The sequence below is a fragment of the Thrips palmi genome, unplaced genomic scaffold, assembly GCF_012932325.1.
Source record: "Thrips palmi isolate BJ-2018 unplaced genomic scaffold, TpBJ-2018v1 HiC_scaffold_17, whole genome shotgun sequence".
Lineage (NCBI taxonomy): Eukaryota > Metazoa > Arthropoda > Insecta > Thysanoptera > Thripidae > Thrips > Thrips palmi.
The window spans coordinates 1,920,666-1,941,761 of NW_023144626.1; the positions used below are offsets into that span (position 1 = coordinate 1,920,666).

The 21,096-nt window shown below is 53.1% G+C and overlaps 1 protein-coding gene across 2 annotated transcripts; it reads left to right on the plus strand.

Moving 5' to 3' along the window:
* The first annotated feature begins 19 nt into the window (after positions 1 to 19).
* LOC117643270 (guanine nucleotide-binding protein G(I)/G(S)/G(T) subunit beta-1) lies at positions 20 to 20,416 on the plus strand. 2 transcript variants are annotated; one of them, XM_034382042.1, is made up of 9 exons: positions 20 to 306; positions 10,978 to 11,064; positions 15,026 to 15,171; positions 15,255 to 15,425; positions 15,516 to 15,638; positions 15,720 to 15,849; positions 15,934 to 16,005; positions 16,082 to 16,298; positions 16,393 to 20,416. In XM_034382042.1, exons 2-9 carry the CDS (start codon positions 11,008 to 11,010, stop codon positions 16,497 to 16,499), a joined length of 1,023 nt encoding a protein of 340 aa, XP_034237933.1. In that variant the 5' UTR covers positions 20 to 306; positions 10,978 to 11,007; the 3' UTR covers positions 16,500 to 20,416. The 2 variants fall into 2 exon arrangements, with proteins under 2 accessions (XP_034237933.1, XP_034237934.1); XM_034382043.1 differs by lacking the exon at positions 20 to 306 and adding an exon at positions 4,699 to 4,836.
* The last annotated feature ends 680 nt before the right edge of the window (positions 20,417 to 21,096 follow it).

Below are 21,096 nucleotides of genomic sequence, written 5' to 3' on the forward strand. Positions count from 1 at the left end.
CCTCGAACCCGAACCTCGAACGACGTCTTTGCCAATGACGTCATTTTGCTACGGGGCTTGCAGGGTCTAGTTGAAGGAAGCCGCACCCTACTTGATCTGTGTCTAGTAAACATTTAAGTTTTTGTGTATTCCTTCAAGAACAAGTGGTATTTTCAGAGCGATGAAATGATCGTTTGACTAATGCTGGAAGCTTTAGAACGCCGGTGATAGAGTTGGGCGCGGTCCTGGCCTCCGTCTGGGTGTGGAGTGGGACATCTTTGCTTGGTGCGGCAGGAAGCCAGGGCCTTGGAATTCCAAAAAAAAGAGGTGAGCAACTGTTAAATATTTTTCGAATGTTTCTGTGATACATCTTGTCTCTGCTTTTGTCCCTCAATTTGGCTAAGCTTTTTATTCTGCCGTGTTTTAAGACGAAATTCGTTAAGCCTTCCATGGCGCCTGCAGGATAGGCAGCCATTGGCCCGCTATGTCCGTTTATTACTGTCTAATGTCAGAAAAGAAAGGGTTTCCTTCCACAGTGCCTGCACTCCCTGTGCCAGTGAATTTAATTTCGTTTCGTCTTATTTTGGTTTGGCCTTTATAATGTTCTTTATGAGATGTGGGTTTGGTTAGGCCCGAGCAAGATCGTCGTTTAATGTTTATTTACAGTATATGTCCATGTTTTGTGCATATCAACTGTATGGAGTTTTTGCTCTAAAACATAGTGCTAAATCAAAGTCGTGCATATTGTCAGTCTGTGTGTTTCTGCAGGTATTTTGTGCCCTTGTCTTGTTAGTTAGGTTATGTTAGGGTCTTGTCAAAAATGCAAGGCCATTAATTGCTCTTTCTGTATGCTTGCTGGAAAAATTTCAATGTAGTTTTACATTAACTTCCATCCACTTTCTTTGTTTTGTCAGATATAAGCTGCTGATTCCTTGTTGTAGAGCTGTCTGTGTTTCTTGTAAAATGTAGCGTTTTCGAATTTCTGCTCTTGACGGGGTTAGTTTAGTCAGTCCAAATTATTGTTTTCTGTACTTGTCAGTTACATTATAGTATCAAAATGAATTTACACAGGTCCTAAATATTCCATCAAAATCCAGACTCTTGTTTTAACAAATAAAAAAAAACCCAAAAAACAATTGAAAAAGTAGGCAATGTTTTTCTTATGCCAATTGAACTTGTCTGTCTATCTGTTATTGAAGACTGTGGAAACGTGCTCAGGTCTGGAAATTTCTTCATTTGGACAGAGACTGAGCTGTGCTTCCTGAATAATTGTGTTAATTGTTAATTCAAATGTAATTTAATATCAAACATTGCCCACAATATAAATGTTAGCCTTCATTCATTTTATGATCATAGGCATGGATTTAATTGGTGTGTTTTTAACTTAATGACTGCTTGACACTGTCGGTCTTGCACTGGGGTTGTTGAAAGCTGCGTTAGTTGCCTTAATATATCAATGCACATCATACCCCATTTTGATTGTAGATCTTGGGTAATGAGTAAAATGTAGTGTATTTTCACTGAGTATCCACTTTAGTTTAGACCAAATGCAGGAATTTAAAAATATTTTTCTAAATAATGTTTTGAAGTTAACTTAGGAAGTGCTTCCAGTCTAGTAAGCACGGTGTGTTCTATTAGGAAGGAATGCCTCTCGACATGTGACGAATTTCTGCTCACACAAATCCACAACTCTTGTGTAATGAGTGACTTCTCCGTCATAAATTTTCTTAGTATCATGCGAATGCACCGAGGCAGGAGCCGGCTTGTGAGCTGTTGCTGTGCAAAGGACCTGAAGAGCGAAGGATCATTTGAGGTCCAAACTGTATCCCGTCCTTGTGACGTTTTTTTTTTTTTTTTTTCGCGGCCAATATTCACTATACCGCCTTTTCCCCGGAATCCCACTGAGTCGCCTTAAAGGAAGGTAAATGCCATACTTGGGCCTTGTCTGCAGCCCCCCCCCCTCCTTTTGGCTCTGGATCCGCCGCTGGCAGTGCAGTGCGGCCGGCACGCGGCCTCACTGTGGTACTATCACTAATTAAAAAGTACAGTGCGGGCGGGGCGGGCGGGGCGTCGACTCGCGGGGCTCTGCAGAGCAGCGCATTGCCAACGTTTTGGCGCGAAATAATAGTAGATTGGGCAGTGAAGTGGTGCCAACAGAGATGATAAAAGGTGTTCGGCCGAAGCGACTGACTGTACACTAGGAAGCTAGGAATCGCCCTGGAGGATTGGGGCGTTTGGCGCCCCTCGGGGCCTCGTGCTCTGGTCGCGCTGATTTGCTGGCGACGTCGCAGGACGCAGGGCCGTGCGGTGCTGTGCGCGCGGCCTGCCCGGAGGCCCGGAGGCCCGGAGGTGTGTAGACTAGGCGTGCTCGGCGTGCACGGCGTGCCGTGGGAACGTGGCCGGCCTGCTAGAAAGCGAGGCGGGCGGGGCAGGCGAGGGCGGCAAGCAGGTCGCCGACTAAATGCAGGTTTCCGGCCGCGACCGCGTGGGGAGCCTGCATGATGTGCTGGGCTGGGCCTCGGGCTGCTCCAGGCTGCCCCAGGCCCAGGCGTTGCCCTGGGGGGCTTCTGGGACCGCCGTGCCACCGACTGGCTGCAGCGGACCTGTCGGGTATGAACTCTGTGGTGCGTGCGTAGACGACCTTTCTGAGGAGCAGCGCCGCGCGATTTTATTTCGGCCCCAAGCAGACGCGTTGCATTGACAGATTGGCGTGCGTGGAAAGGAGTTGACGGACACCCAAATTTCATCGCGTTCCTCCTTAGGGAAAAACACTGCTTGGCGTAAACTGTCCACTCGCACCACTGAAACCTCGGCCGCTTGAACGGGGCGCGACGCACTGCATCCGCGGTGGCTCGGGCGCAGGCCAGAGCAACGGCTGTGAGTGGTTTGATTTTTGCCGCGTGCCGCAGTGGCGATGGTTGGCACGAAATGAAGCATACACTTGACGGCGATGTACGCTGCATACGCAATGAACGAAATGGTAATGTAAACGGGAGTGTGCGCCGGCCGCGTCGATGTTGACTGTATCCGCGGCGGCCAGATACTTGTGGAAATGGAAGGGCGTTTGTGGCTGATTGCGGCGCCCTGCGGCAGCAGTCACGTTTTGTTTTTGTTTTTCGTGCACTGGAGTCTGCCAGCCCTGCCCAGCCCTCTTAACGTGGCGCGGTCGGGGTTGCCTACCCTCACAGCGCCTGCCAAGTTGAGGGTAGGCCAGCCCGCCCAACGCGGCGCTGTGGGGGTTGCCTACCCTCACAGCGCCTGCCAAGTTGAGGGTAGGCCAGCCCGCCCAACGCGGCGCTGTGGGGGTTGCCTACCCTCACAGCGCCTGCCAAGTTGAGGGTAGGCCAGCCCGCCCAACGCGGCGCTGTGGGGGTTGCCTACCCTCACAGCGCCTGCCAAGTTGAGGGTAGGCCAGCCCGCCCAACGCGGCGCTGTGGGGGTTGCCTACCCTCACAGCGCCTGCCAAGTTGAGGGTAGGCCAGCCCGCCCAACGCGGCGCTGTGGGGGTTGCCTACCCTCACGGCGCCTGCCAAGTTGAGGGTAGGCCAGCCCGCCCAACGCGGCGCTGTGGGGGTTGCCTACCCTCACGGCGCCTGCCAAGTTGAGGGTAGGCCAGCCCGCCCAACGCGGCGCTGTGGGGGTTGCCTACCCTCACGGCGCCTGCCAAGTTGAGGGTAGGCCAGCCCGCCCAACGCGGCGCTGTGGGGGTTGCCTACCCTCACGGCGCCTGCCAAGTTGAGGGTAGGCCAGCCCGCCCAACGCGGCGCTGTGGGGGTTGCCTACCCTCACGGCGCCTGTCAAGTTGAGGACGACCTAAGTTCCACAGTAGTCCTCAAATAGGACTCGAACGAAGCGCAAGCGGTCCTTTGACCTACTGTGCGTCTCTTTGGAGGTGTGAGAGTCCACTCTGTCTCCTGCAGTGCCGGCTAGGCTCGACGGGTGTCTGTTCATCGCGCTCTACTGCCGACACCTCAACCTCAAACTCCCCCTTGCGCCACGGTTCTTGATTGGAGGTATCCGCCGTGTCTTTGCCTGGGCTGTGCTGGCGCTGCTGGCAGGTTGACTCCAGATGGGCGTACAGTGACGAACTGAACTTGGCAGTGCAGTGCGCGTCCGGACAGTCTCTGCCGGGCTAGCCTGTTGGGCGACGTGATTTAGAGACGGCCCCCTTCAGCCGCCCGCCGCTGCAGGCTGGGTCCGAAGAGTCGTATCGGCAGGTCGTCTCTGTCGCAGGCCTTGGGGCGTTCCGCAGGGGTTCGAGAGAGACAAACCGAGGGAATGGCTGGGCTGTGGGAGGGCCCGGCCAAGGGCCTGGCTATCCGGGGCCCTCGCCTGTTGGGCGACGTGATTTAGAGACGGCCCCCTTTCAGCCACCCCTCTCATCCCGAAGTGAAGGGGCCGGGCGGCCGGGGCGCGGTGCGGGGGCGGTGCGGGCGCGGTGCGGGGGCGGGGGGTGGTGCCGCTCGGGCAACGTTCGGCCGGTTCGGCTTCGGCCCCTGGCGGCTCGGCCCGCTCGGCGGTGCTCGCTCGTGTTCGTGCTGGTGGGGTGGAGCGCTTCGGCTGCTCCGCTGCTCGGCTCGGCAGCACGGCGGCCTGGCCTGGCGGCCCGCGGCTGCGGCTCCAACAGTTGACGGCAGGGCGTGGCGAGGCGCGGCAAGGCGCACCGGACGGCGCGGGCGACATCGGCGCGGACGTATCGCGGGGCTGCGACAAGCTGCGGCGGACAGGCGCGCCGGGCGTGCGGGCGTGGATGCGGGTGTGTTGGTGTGCGAGTGCGTGCGCGCGCGTGTGTGTGAGCTGACAAGTACGGCGGGCTTCCCCGCCCCAAGCATGCGTGCCGCAAGCAGTGCATGATAGGTGAGTTGGGCGGCGAAGGGTGGCTGAGGGCGGCCAGGTCGGCCCGGGGGCGGACGCGGAGGCGGCCCCGCCGCACGCCCTGCTCGGGGCCCTGCTCGACGCCCTGCTCGACGTCCTGCACTCAGCGCGTCGCCTGGCCAGCTCCGAACCCTGGACGGCTCCGCTTGGCTCCGCTGCCTCCATCCGGGTGCAGCCCCGCCACTTCTTCTCCCGCGGACTCGGGAATCGGCCTTGGAGCGTCGCTCAGTCTCACCCCGAGAGAGCGCGGAAGCGTGGGGGCCACTTGAGCGGCGGGTTGCAAAGATCGGTCAAGCTCGGGAAAATGGGAAAAACGGAACCAGCGCCGCCGTCGCCTGCTCTCCGCTGCACCCCATCGGCGGCGCCATCGGCGCCATCGGCCGGCAGGGGGCGCCCCGGAACCGCCGCCCACCAATCAGAATTTACGGGCTTTCAACTGTGCTGAAGCCAGAAGCTAGTTTAAATGAGGCAAATGAATGCCTCATCTTCACCCTTGCACGACGTCGTGTTCGGATCGGCTGACAAGCAACGCCTTTTTGGCCGCACGGCAGCCCCTCCCCCCCCTCCCCTCGCCTCTCCTGGAAGAGGGGGGGGGGCAGCAGCTCGGAGCTCGTGTACCTGCTGTGTCCTCGTGCGTCAACGAGTGCGCTCGCTCTTTTCAAGTACAGGTCGCAAGACTCGGATTCGCCCGATTTCGAGTGTCTCCGTTTGCAGTGCCGGATCCCCGTGACGGAAAGCCGCCTCTATCACCCGTAGCAAGTTTCGTTGTGCAGCGACCTCTTGGTTCACGCGGAAACGAAAAGAGGTGAAAACGATCGCAAATCGAAGTCACATCGCCCACCCTGCCGGACTTGGGTTGTGACGTCAGCGAGACGACGCGGCAGCATCGGCCAACTCGCTCAACTCCGTCAATTGGCGAAATCAGCGATTTGGCGATCATGTTCTCGGTTGCCTTCGTCCGGCCAGGCTTGGCCAGGCCAGTCCGCAGTGCGTCTGTGTGACCTCGCCAGCCTCGCGCCCGCCGCCGGGGGTGTGTGGGGTGGCGGGGCAGCGGCGTAGCACGGGGTCACGACCCACAGGCTCCTGTCCCTCTCGCACCCCTTCCGGGGCGCCCCTTGAGCGTGGGAGAGAGAGGGCGCGTGAGTGCAGTGATCGGAATGGCCTGCTGGCGGGGCGCCAAGAGCACCGCGTGGCTGCGGCTCGCCTCTGGCTCCGCCACTGGCCGCTGTACCCAGTGCACCCGTATGGGCTGGTGGCTGTGAAACCCGCCGAACCCGATCAATATCCTGATGGACGTGTCTGGCCGCGGTACCGGCCGGGCCGGGCCGGGCGGTCGGTGGGCCCGGACCAGGGCCCGGACGGGCCGGCATGCAGCCACCAAGCCACTCGGTGGGCCCCAAGGGGGGACCCCAAGGACCCCAAGGGGGGCGTGGCGTTGCGCACTCCGTCTCCACTCGAAATCTATCGGCGGCACGCATGGTGCTGCAAAGGCGGTGAAATCTGGGGTTTGTAAAGGCCGTGGCCGCCGCCGATGGTCCCAACGTTCTCTTGCATTTTTGCGGTGTTGCGGTGCCTGGCGGGAGGCCTGCCTTGCGATGACTTGCCCGCGGACCGGGGATATTGGGAGAGTAACTCCACCCCAAGGTGGACCGAGATCTGGGATTGGGTCACGGATTCGGTTCAAACTTTGTGGGTTCAATAGGTACCACTAGGACCTATCAACCCCAAAAGGAAAGTTGGCTAGCTCAATTAGATCTTGAGATATTTGCATTTTTCTAAATTTGACTAATTTAGCGGAAAAATGTCGCTTTCTGATTTTTTATTGGTAAAAGTTGTTCGCTTAGTTCTGGATTATGTTTCTTCTTTCTAGTCATAAAAAAAGAAGAAAAATGGTGGTAGGCCAAGATTTGTACGTTGCTTGGTTTGTCCTATTCGAGCAATTTTGTCGAATTCATCGAAACTCTCATACCCAAAATACTCCACCTTGGATTTGACCCTGGTACGTCTCATTTCACTTCTTTTACTCTAATAAACAATTGCTATATAGTCCCTAGCACCAACAATTCCATATAAGCCAGAAAAATCAAACACACATTTTTCAATTTTCTACTTTGACCTATTTTTGGCGCTTTTGTCAAGATTGGGGCTTCTACATGAGCTTGGGTGATAAAAAAGATCGTTCCTGCCCTCAATTAAGACAGTATCGACACAAACAAAGAGACCCAAACCCAAGGTGCACTAAAAATTTATAATGAAATTGTTTCGAGCAAATTTTTAAAGTTTACGAGGGGTGTGAGGAGTTTAAATCGGAGGAAAATGTAATGCTTCAGCCAAAAGTGGATTTGTGGTGCATTTGTTAGCTTTCTTCAGTAGGTGTGGCGCCCTTTTAACCATGTGAGTGTTCCTCCTTGATAATCAGTGTTAAAACCCTGATTTGGTATGGGGTTGTTGGACTTGCAATTTCAACGCATAAGCAAAGTAATGATCCATTTATTTAGGTTTGCAACATATAACTTCAACCGCTTAGTCTCAATAACTGAGCCTGGTTCCATTTGGTTTGTAAATTTGAGACCAACCGGATGACTTAAGACTAAGGGGGCTCAGCTTACACGTTGCAAACAACCTAAATAAATAGATCATTACTTTGTTAATACGTTGAAATCGTAAGTCCAACAACCCCATACCATATCAGGGTTTTAACACTGGTTATCAAGGAGGAACATTCTCATGGTTAAAAGGGAACCATACCTACTAGAGAAAGCTAACAAATGCACCACAAATCCACTTTTGGCTGAAGCATTACATTTTCCTCCGATTTAAACTCCTCACACCCCTCGTAAACTTTAAAAATTTGCTCGAAACAATTTCATTATAAATTTTTAGTGCACCTTGTGTTTGGGTCTCTTTGTTTGTGTCGATACTATCTTAATTGAGGGCAGGCAGGATCCTTCTTATCACCCTAGCTCATGTAGAAGCCCCAATCTTGACAAAAGCGCCAAAAATAGGTAAAAGAAGAAAATTGAAAAATGTGTGTTTGATTTTTCTGGCTTATATGGAATTGTTGGTGCTAGGGACTATATAGCAATTGTTTATTAGAGTAAAAGAAGTGAAATGAGACGTACCAGGGTCAAATCCAAGGTGGAGTATTTTGGGTATGAGAGTTTCGATGAATTCGACAAAATTGCTCGAATAGGACAAACCAAGCAACGTACAAATCTTGGCCTACCACCATTTTTCTTCTTTTTTTATGACTAAAAAGAAGAAACATAAGCCAGAACTAAGCGAACAACTTTTACCAATAAAAAATCAGAAAGCGACATTTTTCCGCTAAATTAGTCAAATTTAGAAAAATGCAAATATCTCAGGTTCTATTTGAGCTAGCCAACTTTCCTTTTAGGGTTGATAGGTCCTAGTGGTACCTATTGAACCCACAAAGTTTGAACCGAATCCGTGACCCAATCCCAGATCTCGGTCCACCTTGGGGTGGAGTTACTCGGGACGCCCTTGCCTTTTAGTGGCCGTGCCGGGCCGAGGCCGCTGCACATATCGAGGGTGTGCTTTTAGTGGTGTGCCCCGCCGTGCGCTCGGAAATGTTGTTCCTTTCTGATTTGGACGGAGGTCTGTAGCAGCCGTGTGGTTCCTCAGTCTGTCACCAAGTGTCCGGGTCTGCCCTGGGTCCCGATGGCCACGAGGCTCTGGAATTGATTACGCACTCGACTGAGAGTCGTTTTCGTCGGCCTGTCTCTCTCGCTCCCGCACGGGACGTCCCCAGAGTGCGAGAGAGAGACCTCCCCCTCGGAATCAGTCCGCTGCGCGTTCTGACAGCCCGCATACCTCCTGGGGCCATGTCTCCCCCCCACCCCTCTGAACAGTTTGGTCCGGCAAGGCTGGCGGATGCTGTTGCTCGAGAGTGTGCCGTGTGGCATGGCTTGGCCGGGCTTGGCTCAGCACGGAACACGAGAACCCCTCTCTTAGTGCCGCAGGACTTAACCCAGCAATTTGTCCAGCGCGTTGCTGTAGTGTGTTGAAGATTTGCGGAATAGTGAATGCACGCATTTCATTGGCTGGCCGAGTGTTAGTTTAGCCTTAGTTTTACCAGTGCACCCGCACCGTCCAGCAGAAGACGTCAGTAGCGCAGCGTGTAGACCGCGGTGCTCGACCGGGAAAAAAAAAGGGGGGGGGGAGCGTCACTGACGTAGCGGCGCCGCACAGTGGGCCAGAAGACCGGTGGAGCGGCCAAAATCCTAGACGCGTTTTGAGCTCCAGAGTCGCTAAACAGGACTCGAACCGAGCGTGTGACCCCACCAATGGATTCCTCGTTCGGAGAGCAATCCATTGGTGGGGTCACACGTTTGGTTTGAGTCCCATTTAGCGACTCTGGAGCTCAAAACGCGTCTAGAATTTTGGCCGCTCCACCGGTCTTCTGGCCCACTGTACGCCGCGTGTGCACCGTCTCCCGAGACGCGCCGAGGCGGTGCCGAGGCGGTGCCGACGGCTCAAAGTCGAACCAACCAACGACCGCGAGAAATGCCTGTGCGATTGTTTAATCGGGGGCTGGCCGGGCTGGCCTCCACTGCGGCCGCCCTGCCGGGTCCGGCCGTCCGGCCGCGGAGCGCCGACGCCGCCGACGGGTACCTAGTGGCGAGAAAGACGCGCGCCGACTCGGCTAAATATACCGGCCGGCCTGTGCACGGCTGCAGGGCGAAGCAGGGCGAGGCTGGGCGGGCCGTGGCCAAAGAGCCCCCGCGAGGCCGGCAGGCCGTCGGCCAGGCCGCGAGGCTGGAGAGGGGCGCGGCACGCCGCCGTCTCAAGCCGGCGCCGCCCCGATGCACTGGTCGACGAGCTGGGGGAGTGGCGGCGCGCGCCCCGTCAGCCACCGGAGTGAGTTACAGTGTACCTGCGCCGAGTGCGTGGGCGTGGGCAGGGCAATATCGCCTGTCGACGCGCGCACGCCGCGCACGCGCCGCGCACGGGACGAGGCGCCTCCAGTCAGTGAACCTGGCGGGGGAGGGGAGGGGGGCGGCCGCCAGCGTCGCGGGCGTCGCGAGTCGCGTATTCTGGGCCGAAGCGAGGCTGTCGCGCGGAACAGATGCACCTGTCAGATTAGGCGCAAGGGTCCGCCGCGCCCCGCCACGCCACGCCCAGTGATAAGGCATTGAGGGCTCGTCCCTGCCGCCGGGCGGGCCGCGGGGCCGTGCAGCCGCGCTGCGCGCCGAGGCAGCGGGAGGCGGAATATGGATGGAAGACGAGCGCCAAGTGCAGCCCGCCTCGTGCGCTCAGTGTGCACGCCGTCGCTCTGCAAGTCCAATGTCCCGGCACACAGTGGGCCAGAAGACCGGTGGAGGCAGCACAAACTCTCTAGGCGCGTTTCGAGCTCCAGAGTCGCTAAACAGGACGCGCACCGAACGTGTGACCCCACCAATGATTGGATTCCTCGTTCGGCAGCGCGGCCACACCGTAAGTGGGCCGACGTGCACGCTCTGAGCAGCACGGGCTGAAGTCGCAGGATCATCCCAAACAGTGCTGTAGACTCTCTTCTATCTCGCTCTCGTGGCCCACCAGCTCGAAGAGTGCACAGGTACCTCAAGCGTAGTTGGTTACTCGCTTGAATGAAGAGTACAACTGGGGCAACCGGGCTTCCAGTTTTACCAGTGGCTTGACGACGGGGTGCTGCAGGGTGTACATTGCGTTAGGCTCGACTGGTGCACGGAGGTGCGTGGGGCCGGGGGCTGCCGGGGGCGGCTGGGGGCGTGGCGGCGCGGTGCGGTCTGGTGGGTGCGGCGGGGCGTGGCGGGGCGAGGCGGGGTGGGGTGCGGCGGGGCGTGGCGAGGCGGGGTGGGGTGCGGCGGGGCGTGGCGGGGCGTTATCGACCGCTGTCGCGCTCCTCGCGCCGTCTCACTCCCTCACTCCTCCAGCCTCGTACCGTCTTTGTTATTTTCCTCCTTTTGGGTCTGTCGGCTGTGCTTTGCCAAATTGGGCTCTTCGGGGAATAATAATCGCGCTTGTTTGACGGAGGAGCCAGACTCGGAGTGCGAGAGAGACAGAGGCAGTGTCCCCGCTGTCGTCGGCCATGATCTGTGTGCGACTCGCTAAATGCTAAATGGTGCCTTTCTTTTGTTGCAGCTCCTGCCGGTCCACGAGTGAGAAGCAATTATGAATGAGTTGGAAAGCCTGAGGCAGGAAGCAGAAACGTTAAAAAATGCCATCAGAGTAAGTATGTTTTGTTAAACTAAGACGGGACGGGGGAGATGGTCCGTCGTCTCGGGACGGGACGCGCGGGACGCGACGGCTGGAATTCTTTGCCTTGGCACAATGGCGCTGCTAGAGTGTTGGTGGAGGGGCCCGCGTTGCCGGGGATTTCGAAGAGAAGCCCGGTGGACACGGCTGGGAAAACGGAGCGGGGATTCTCGATTGCACAGTCCCGGGTGCGTGGTGCACTGCGCGCTACACTGCGGACTGATTCCGAGTCTCTCTCTCACTCATGGGGTGCGAGGGAGAGACAGCGACGGAAACGACTCTCGGAATGAGTGTGCTGCATGCGAGTCCGGGGACGCCCCCAGCGCTAGAGGCCAGAGGCAGGCAGGCTCGACGCCTGGAGTGACAGCCCGACACAAGGGAGTGTACACTCTAAATGTCAAACCAAGAAATTTTCCAAAATACGGAGGAAATGGCGCAGGCATGGTACGAATGCAGTTTTTATTCATATTTCAAAGGTTTTCCTCAAATTCTAAAAAGATTCATAACCTTGGAGAAATCTTACTTCGCACTATGCTTGCGCCGAATTAACTGCAACATGGCTCAAATTTTTTTGCAAGACATTTAAAGTGTGACACTTTGAGGAATCGTGTACAGACTACTCGGTGTTACGCTGTATGCACGACATTGAACTCTGCCTTGGCACAGTGGAGCCCGGCAGACGTTTGCGTCGCCTTCACCCTGTGGGGCCTGTGGGGCAGACACGCCACTGCCATCAATTGAGTGGCCGCCGGGCACGACGGGTACCCGCGCGGCTACCGGCTGCGAAGCATGACAGGCCACACGAGTGCGAGAGAGACGGGAAGACTGCGGCCTGCAGCACGGCCTGCAGCACGGCCTGCAGCACGGCCTGCCGCGCCCCGCGCGTGCCGCTGCTGAGGGCTTCCCTGTCCCCTTTCCCTCTCCGCGCTTCGCCACCCCTTCCTCGTGCCGCCCCTTTTGACAGGCGCCGCTGTCGTGCGTCAGACACTGCAGGTGCTTTACTTATGCAAGCCTTTGCTCCGGAGCCCTCTTTCGTCCCGCGACGGCCCCTTCCGTAACTGCAACCCCCCCGCTCTCGTCACAAACCTCAGTCACGACGGACTTGGTCGTCACAGACCTGCCCCTGGGTCCGGTCCTGCCGCCGCCGCCGTCACAACCGCCTCGTCACGGCACGGCACAGCATGGCACGGCGTGGCCCTTGAGACGGCGTCTCTGTCTCTCTCGCACCCTCTCGGAGAGCCCCATGAGTGCGACAGAGCGACGAAACGGCTCTGTCCCGACGTGCCCCGCAGCGGCGGCCACAGGCATCATGTGTACGGCTGACACTTGTTTTGCCCTTTATTGATAACGAGGCTTTGTCGCGGCGTCTTGCGTCACGACGATGTGCACACCTGTCGACGGCGGGCTGCCCCCGCTTTGACGGCCTGCTTGGTGTCCTCCCGAGAAGCCCGCGCAGGACTGCAGGCCCATTCCGTCGCTCTGACTCTCCCGCGCCCCTGCGAGCAGCCCCGTGAGTGCGAGAGGGACAGACAGTCGGCTCGAGTCGGCTGGCGGCCCTTCCGTGCGCTGCAGCGCGTGCTGCAGGACGCCCTGCTCGGCCTCGCGATGCTCCGGACGTGCGGTGTTACCCGCCAGGTGCATACCCTGGCGGGGCGGGGCGGGGCGGGGCGGGGCGGGGCGGGCTGGGAGCGGGCAGGTGGGTCCGGCCGGCCCGCCTCGTCGGGTAGTAGCGAAGTGAACAGGTGCACTCGTGGCATCCTGGCGTGCCTTGGCGTCGCTTCGCGTGCTCTGTCACTCCAGCCCGTCCTCTTGGCTCGCGAGGGCCCTGCAGACCGATTCCGAGGCATCATTTCGTCGCTCTGTCTCTGCCGCACTCACGGGGCGCAGGGCTGCGTCGGGCTGCGTGAGATACAGAGCGACGAAACGGCTCTCTGGAGTGACTGGCTCGAGCGGGCCGCGCTGCCGAGTGATTCAGAAGATCGCTTTGTCGCTCTGTCTCTCTCGCACCCTTACGGAGTGCCCCATGAGTGCGAGAGAGATAGAGCGACGAAACGACTCTTCGGAATCGCTCGGCTGCCGCGTTCGTGAGGGAGGGGAGGGGAGGGGCCCTCCCTGGCTGTCGCGGACGTCCGGAAACTGGTATCGAGGAGGCTCTCTACTCATTCCCCGTCAGGCTCCTCTGTGTGCACTCTGGCAGAGCATTGCAGTGACCCGGGCAGGGAGGGGGAGCAAGGCATGCTGTTGCACGGGACATGTTGGAGGGGGTGGACTCGGTACTGATTCGGTATGAATGCCACGTTTGCGGGCGAGCCTTGGCGGGGCAACTGGGGGCGGGGTAGGGAGTTGCGGGGCCGAGGTGCCGCCACTGCATCGCGCCCCGCGACTCCGCGGCCACGGCGGCGCCCTGGGTGGCGCTGGTTGCATCGGCAGGCTGATTCCGGAAGCCATCGCCTGTCTCTCTCTGCGTGGCACCTACACGGGACACCCCGTCGATGGGAGAGAGGCGGCTGGGGTGTGGCCGGTGCGGCGATGGCTGGCGATGTCAGGCGTTGCGGACGATGCCAGCAGTGACGGCGGCTGGACGGGACAAGACGGCCCGACGCGAGAGTGAGAGTGAGCGCGAGGCGGAGGTTGGGTGGCGCGGAGGCGCTGGCAAGGCTGGCTGGGGCTGGGGTGGGGCGCGGCTAGCGCGGCGCGCAGCGCGGCGCCGACCCTTCCCGTGGCCCGGTCTTGGGCGCGGGCGGCGCGGGCGGCGAGGGCGGCGCGCGGTGGCCGGGGGAGAAGGGAGGGGGGATGCGTGGCTCGGAGAGGGTGGCGCCTGGGCCTGCCTGGCCGGCCTGGCGCTGGGCGTGTGTGCCGCGATCAATACAGCAGCAACGCCTGGCGTAGCCCCGGCCGCTACGCCCCGGCCCGGCCTGGCCGCCCGGCGTAGCCTAGCGGGGCGAGGGGCGCGGGGCGCGGGGCGAGCATTGATCCTCCCTCCCCGCCCCGGCCCTGCCTCCCCTGCCCACTCCCCCTCCGCCCTTCCCGCTTCCCTTCCCCGTCCTGCCTCCCCTTCCCCGCCAGCTACGCCAGCTCAGAGCGCCTCAGGCCCCAGTGCCCCCACAGAGCACATAATACCGCGGTGGCCCCGCCACGCCTCGCCCCGCCCCGCCACGCCCCGCCACGCCCCGCCACGCCCCGCCGGCCGGTGTGCTGGCGCTCTTGGACGGGCAAAGCGCAAAGTGCCGAGGGAAGACCGGGTCTAAAGCGTCGGAATAGTTGGGGCCAGCTCGCTAGCGATAGCGGCGTAGCGGCGCGTCCGTAAGCAAAGCACTGCCGGGTCCTCGGCAAAAAAAATGGTGCGAATGGGGAGCGCGAGCGGGGTGGAGGGGGATGTCTCGTCGAACCGTTGGGCAAAAGAGCCCGCCTGGCGTTAGGAGGGCGTAGCGCCGCGTAGCGCCGCCATGCCGCCCAGCTTGGGGCGTGGCGGTCTGGCGGCCTGGCGGGCGGCGGGGCTCGGCGGAAGGCGTAGCGTAGTAGGACTAGGACTCTACGGCCGTCCGCCGCACCGCACCGCGAGAGCAGGGAGGAGAGGAGGGCGGTGGATGAGTGAGGGCTGAGGGGCAGACTGGTGCTCCTCCGCCCCGCCCCGCCTCCGCGCCCGTCACCGTCACCCTCTCGCTAACCCAGAGCGGTTCGCCTCGCCACTGTTGGCGGCGATAATGTGGAAGTGCATGGGGCGTCGGAGGGGTGGGGGCGTTTCTAGAATTGGATGTACACTAGGTACATATGAGGAAACACAGCCACAGCGACTTGTCCCACCCCGCCTTCAATATCATTCAATATGAAAAATTAGGCGAATTATTTTTGGCAACAGATTGAATCACCCTTGAGTTATGTCTTTTGTTGATCTGGGCATAAAGTTTGTTTAACACTTGTTCATTTGTTTTAGGATGCAAGAAAGCAAGCATGCGACACAACACTGGTCCAGGCTACCAGTTCAATGGAGCCTATTGGACGAATACAAATGCGCACAAGGCGCACCCTTCGAGGCCACCTTGCAAAGATTTATGCAATGCATTGGGGCTCGGACTCGAGGTAACATATCTGTTGGTTTGTTTTGAGTCTATGTTCATTTGCTGTCAGCAGTTTGTGTTCACATATCTTTTTTTTAATTTCAGGAACCTAGTTTCTGCTTCTCAAGATGGCAAACTTATAGTATGGGACAGTTACACCACGAACAAAGTGCATGCTATTCCCCTTCGTTCAAGTTGGGTTATGACATGCGCTTATGCACCATCTGGGTTCTTTGTTGCCTGTGGTGGTCTCGACAACATTTGCTCTATTTACAGGTAAGATTTACTCTGACTGGTTTGTTTTTTTAGATTATTTCTTAGATTCTTTTATTTTTTAACCACTTATTTTCAATGTTTTGTAATTAGCCTGAAGACAAGAGAAGGAAATGTTCGAGTCAGCCGAGAACTGCCCGGGCATACGGGTTATTTGTCATGCTGTCGCTTCTTAGATGACAACCAAATTGTTACAAGTTCTGGTGATATGTCTTGGTAAGTTAGTTTTACTCTTTTGTAAGATAAATCATCATGTTGTCACTCTATTCTAACTCGATCCCTATTCTATATTTGCAGTGCACTATGGGACATAGAAACAGGACAGCAGTATACTTCATTCATTGGCCACACAGGTGACGTCATGTCACTATCCCTCTCGCCTGATATGAGGACGTTTGTATCAGGGGCATGTGATGCTTCAGCTAAGGTAAGATCTAAACGTCTGATCATTGCTGCTTGTCACATACTGCTGTATATTTATGTTATTAACAAACACTGCTTGGATTTCTAGCTGTGGGATATCCGAGAGGGCTCATGCAAACAAACCTTCCCTGGTCATGAATCTGATATCAATGCTGTTACGGTAAGCAACATTTCTTTACCTCATTTAGTGTTGCTTTTCAATGAATTTGATTGCTAACTGAACGATTTCATTTCAGTTCTTCCCGAATGGTTTTGCATTTGCCACGGGTTCAGATGATGCAACCTGCCGCCTGTTTGACATTCGCTCAGATCAGGAACTAGCCATGTATTCACATGACAACATTATTTGTGGTATCACATCAGTGGCTTTCTCGAAGTCTGGTCGGCTCCTATTGGCTGGCTATGACGACTTTAACTGTAATGTGTGGGACTCCATGAAGACAGAACGGGCAGGTAAGATAAGCGCAATTTATGTCTGCACTGTATAGTTTTGTTTTTCCCATGAGTAGCAGTTGATTCTTAAAATGATGAAATATTATAATTTCAGGAATCCTTGCGGGCCACGATAACCGAGTGAGCTGTCTGGGTGTGACAGAGGATGGCATGGCAGTTGCCACTGGTTCATGGGACAGCTTCCTGCGTATATGGAACTAGACTCAGTGCTGATAGTTCATTGGCTGCCAATTCATCTTCACCACAGTACAGTACAGTACAGGGGCACCACCAGCACAAGCCAAGGCACCGCCGGGGCCCGAGGCACCGCAAAACTATGGCATCTATGAGCTGCACTGCCGCCAGAACCAAGCATCAGGCGACGTGTGCTACAGATGCCTTTGCTGCTGCATCAGTCTTTTTATTTGTGGATCGGTTTAGGGGTGGGGATAAAATCTTCCCCTGGATTTTAGCTTTTAGTTTTTATTATTCAATGAGGAACAGACAATATTGTTTCTTTCAAATATTAACATGAGATGTGTGTGTGTGTGTGCGTGTGTGGTAAGCGAAAGCAGCTCTTTGCTTTCCACTCAAGATCACTGAAGAAAGTTAATGTTGAGTTCTTTTTATATCTTCACTGGCACATTATGTCAAACTTTCAAATTCATGCCAAATAATTTGCTTCTCTTTAATTTTCAAAGTCAAGACTTCTATTCTGAAGTCCATTTTACATACAATTAGCACAATTCACATTTCATCTGTTTGTCAAGAAGTGAATGAACAGAATCCATATTTATGAGATGCATTTACTTGCAGTATTTTTAGTTTTAAATTTAAAGCATAGTTAAATCAATGATATGTAAGGACCAGTAATTGTTTTGTTGGACATGTTTATGAACTTTGTTAGAAAAGTGCCCTCAAGTAGTCTGCTTGCATGCTGGAAGGTGGTGATTTCGGTTGTCCCCACACCCTGGCCCACGGGCCTCTGCCAACTTAATCACTCAAATTGAGTGTTAATTACCTACTCAATTGCCAATTGTCACTGACGGCATTTCTATCGCCTCAATGAGAAACTAGCTGGTCCTCGGGTTGGTTCTGGCAACAGTACTTGGTCAGGACAAGCACTTGTTGTCTCAGCCGCGTCTCAGGCATTTTTGCCACTGTTTTCAAAGCTCAGTTTGTTAACTGAGTCAGGGGGGCTGGGACCACTACAAGCTGAGCAGGCTGAAATAGCAACCAACCCGACCCTCTGGTTCCACTCTTTTAATCAAAAGTCAAAGGTGGATGTTGGAACAAATAGCACATGGATAAGTCAGTTTCGTAATTTTGTATTGGTTTGGAAGTCTGTGTTATCCTTTTCTTTCCTTGTAATATAGAACATAGAATCTTTCCACGTCATTGTTTTTCATCTCTGTACCACAAAGAACTTAAGTGTAATGCAAAAAAAAAAATACTGCCAACATTAATTTTATGTGACTGTACCAAACATATAGACCTTACCCTTTTGCAAAAAAGTAAGTATAATGTAATGGAAGTTTGTGGAAGTATGAGAGTGGTTCCATTTATTTTCATTTTATTTTTCAATTTTGAGACTTGTGTGAGCAACTTCCAAAGGGCTGTAAATACGCATTTAAAAGCTTTGTAGAAAAAAAACAAAACAAAATCTCTAGTGTTATGAGATGCAGTTCTGATATATAGTCAGTTGCATTGAAAATTCGATAAATGGGATTTTGCAAGAGAAACGACAAACTCATTAAATTGGATATTGCAAATTATTTGAAAAATAGAATATTGCAACTTTTTAACTGCCAATGATTCTAAATTTTTCTCTCTGGAGTTGTCATTACACTTTGATTTCAATTATCACTCTCCCTTAACTTGTACTTCTGTAGTGTCAACTGTGTTATTAAAACGAACTGTGAATCTTCAGATACCTTCAAAACTTCAAATACCACTTTCAAATACCTGTTTTATTCTTCCACTCTTCCCCACCCCGTTTTTATCACTTTTCTTATTTGATTTTGAATGTTTTGGATAGTTAAATCCTAAAGAGTTGATTTTTATTGTGAGCAGATATTTCCTAAAGAGCTGATTTTTAATGTATGTGAAATTATTATTCCTATGGAGCTGATTTTTATTGATAAAAACAATTATTCTTGTGGAGTTGAGTTTTAAAATTGTGGCGCCCTGTTTCCTAAGGAGCTGAGAGGTCGACCTTTCAACATGTACCATCCTGAACCTGCCCCCTGATGCACAGCAGGACACTGTCTTATGGTAAAGAATTTTGTACTTTATTTATGAAGTTGATGGCTGATATGTAATTAAAAGCAGTTTGTGTAAATAATTCGAACGAATAGATGCCATGGAAAGTGTTCCTTTTGTTCCCTTTTTGTTTTCCTCTCACAAACGCATTTCATTATTTAGGTTTCCTCTGGAATGTGTTTTTGTGTGTTTGAATATTGTGAGTCATGTATGCGTGTGTGATAGTGTGATGTGTGAATGTGGTCTTCATGTGCAGAGTGTGCAGGCTATGTAATTTAATTTTGTGTGTAATTGCCTGTCTTGATGTCTCACAAGCCAAGAAGCTGATGTTGAGTAGCGTCTCTGCTGCTCACTTTATATTTATCATTTGTCATTGTCAAAACCATTGTCTCCTCTTCAAAAATTCACCAAATGAATTTTTGTTTTGTTTTTATCTTTGATATATATTTTTTGTTTCAATTATTCCATCCCCTTTTTATGTTAAAGAAAGGAGATCTGTAGAGGAGCATTCTGCACTGATTTTTGCTTTGGCCACTGCCTGTGGGTTGTGTTGGCGTGAGAAAGGTCAGTGTGGCACATAGCGCCTCAATGTTTGTACGTGTTTGCTAAGTGCTAATACAGCTCCACCAAGCTTCATTTTCTCTTGCTAAGTACAATTAATTGAATGAAGTACCTAAGGGCTGACCATCAATAAAATATCATTATATTCTAAATATATACGCCGCAAGCGTGGTGCAACTCTTGCGAGAATCACTTTAAAATGTCATACAGAATGCGAATGCTATACCACAACTTCTTATTGACTGGCAGGCCGCGTGCTTGAGGGGATGGGTGTTGACTGTGTAGGTGATTGACCAAATGTGGCTGCACCTAGACCTGTCATGCCGCCACATATGGGCTCAGGGTCTTTTTCCTGCACTAGTTGTGTCCACCGCCACTTCAACCATGCCTGCCTGCAATGGGCCCCCAGATTTCCGACAAAAGTCTTAGTTATATTATTCATAAATCTTTTCTCGCAATTCTGGGAGCCCTACAGTCAGAAAGAACCAATTAATGTTTGTATAAAGTGTGTATTCTGTCCTCTCAATATAATTTATTTTAAAAATGGAATATTTCTACTGTTCTTATTAACATGGTACTGTACTGTATGATTTTGAACAAAACAACATGGTTAAGTACAGTCTAACTGTGTGTAGCTAGATAGTCCTTTCTATGAAATGATATGGAATGATTGTGAATACGAGCTGACATCATTTTTTAAAGGAAAAAAACCCGTGTAAATGTAGTCAAAACGTGTGAAAATACCATGTTAAGGAAACTTTGCCCTAAAAAAAACCCTTGCTGTTTCCTTGAAGTGACATGAATTCTTTGGTAGAATGTAGCCATTATTGTATCTTTTGATCGGCAGAGGCACATCACTGTCCAGGAAAATAAGTTATTGACAAGGGTTGGAACAAAATGCACAATCTGCTATCCAGGCATATTGTCCTGTTCTGATTAGAAACAAATGGTCCTGAATTTGATAAGACTCATTAATTGATCCCTGCACAGTTTGTGCCCGATTAAAGTTTACAAAATTCTCTCCTGATCACTATTCCATAGATATTTGAAGGAGACGTCCTTCTCTCCTAAAATGTCACATTTTCAGTTGTTTATTTGTGTAATGATAAGCATCAATCATGGGTGAGTTGAGTCAGAACTATCCATAACTACCTACCTAAAAATTACTAAAGTAGTGTTATTTTGTTCCTTTTTGTATCTATGAGAATGTAAAAAAACAAAAACAAAAAAAAAACACCATCGCTGTTAGCTTCTGAAAGTTGTGTTTTGTGGTCTGTCTTGTAAAGTAACATTAAAGTCTCATTTGTCCAAATAAAGCTATGTGTCTTTATTTATCACACTTCTTTTTACATAATAAAAAGGATGTAAATTAGTTGTTCAGCAAAAGCTAAACAATGCTTCTCACATCATGTCAAATTCTGGATTGATTCTCATTGATGAGAAAATTCCAAATTGCATCTCAGCCTTGAAGCTGCTTAATATGATTTCTGGCATAAAATTGGATTTCCAGTGCAGCACACACAAAAGTTCGATTTGGAAATCCATTACAATGGAATGTTGGTATGTCTTAACTTAACATGTCCTAAACAAGACTGACTATTCTGTAATCACAAACACTGTGCAGTTTTAAATTACCCATTTCATCATCATAATGAAAAACAGTCTTTGTATGGTTCGGAACCAAAGGAGTTTTGGACTCCATTGAGCTAAGTCACTAGAGTGCAGCTTCCTTACCTAAAACTACTTAACAGTTAATACTTAACATGAGGTCATTGCACTCCTCCTTCAGCAAGCAACTAAACCAGAATACACGATGACACATCCGCCGTTCTCGACGAGGTGTCCTCTATTTCAATCAAACGAGATAATACTGATGCAAAGGCACAACAAACTACAACCAGCCTGGGTCCTGCCCTCGGGCCGGCCGGCCGGGTCCAGCCCTTGGCCCTTTGGTCCAACATCGCCTGTCCGACTGTCCTGCAGTCGTAGCGAGTAG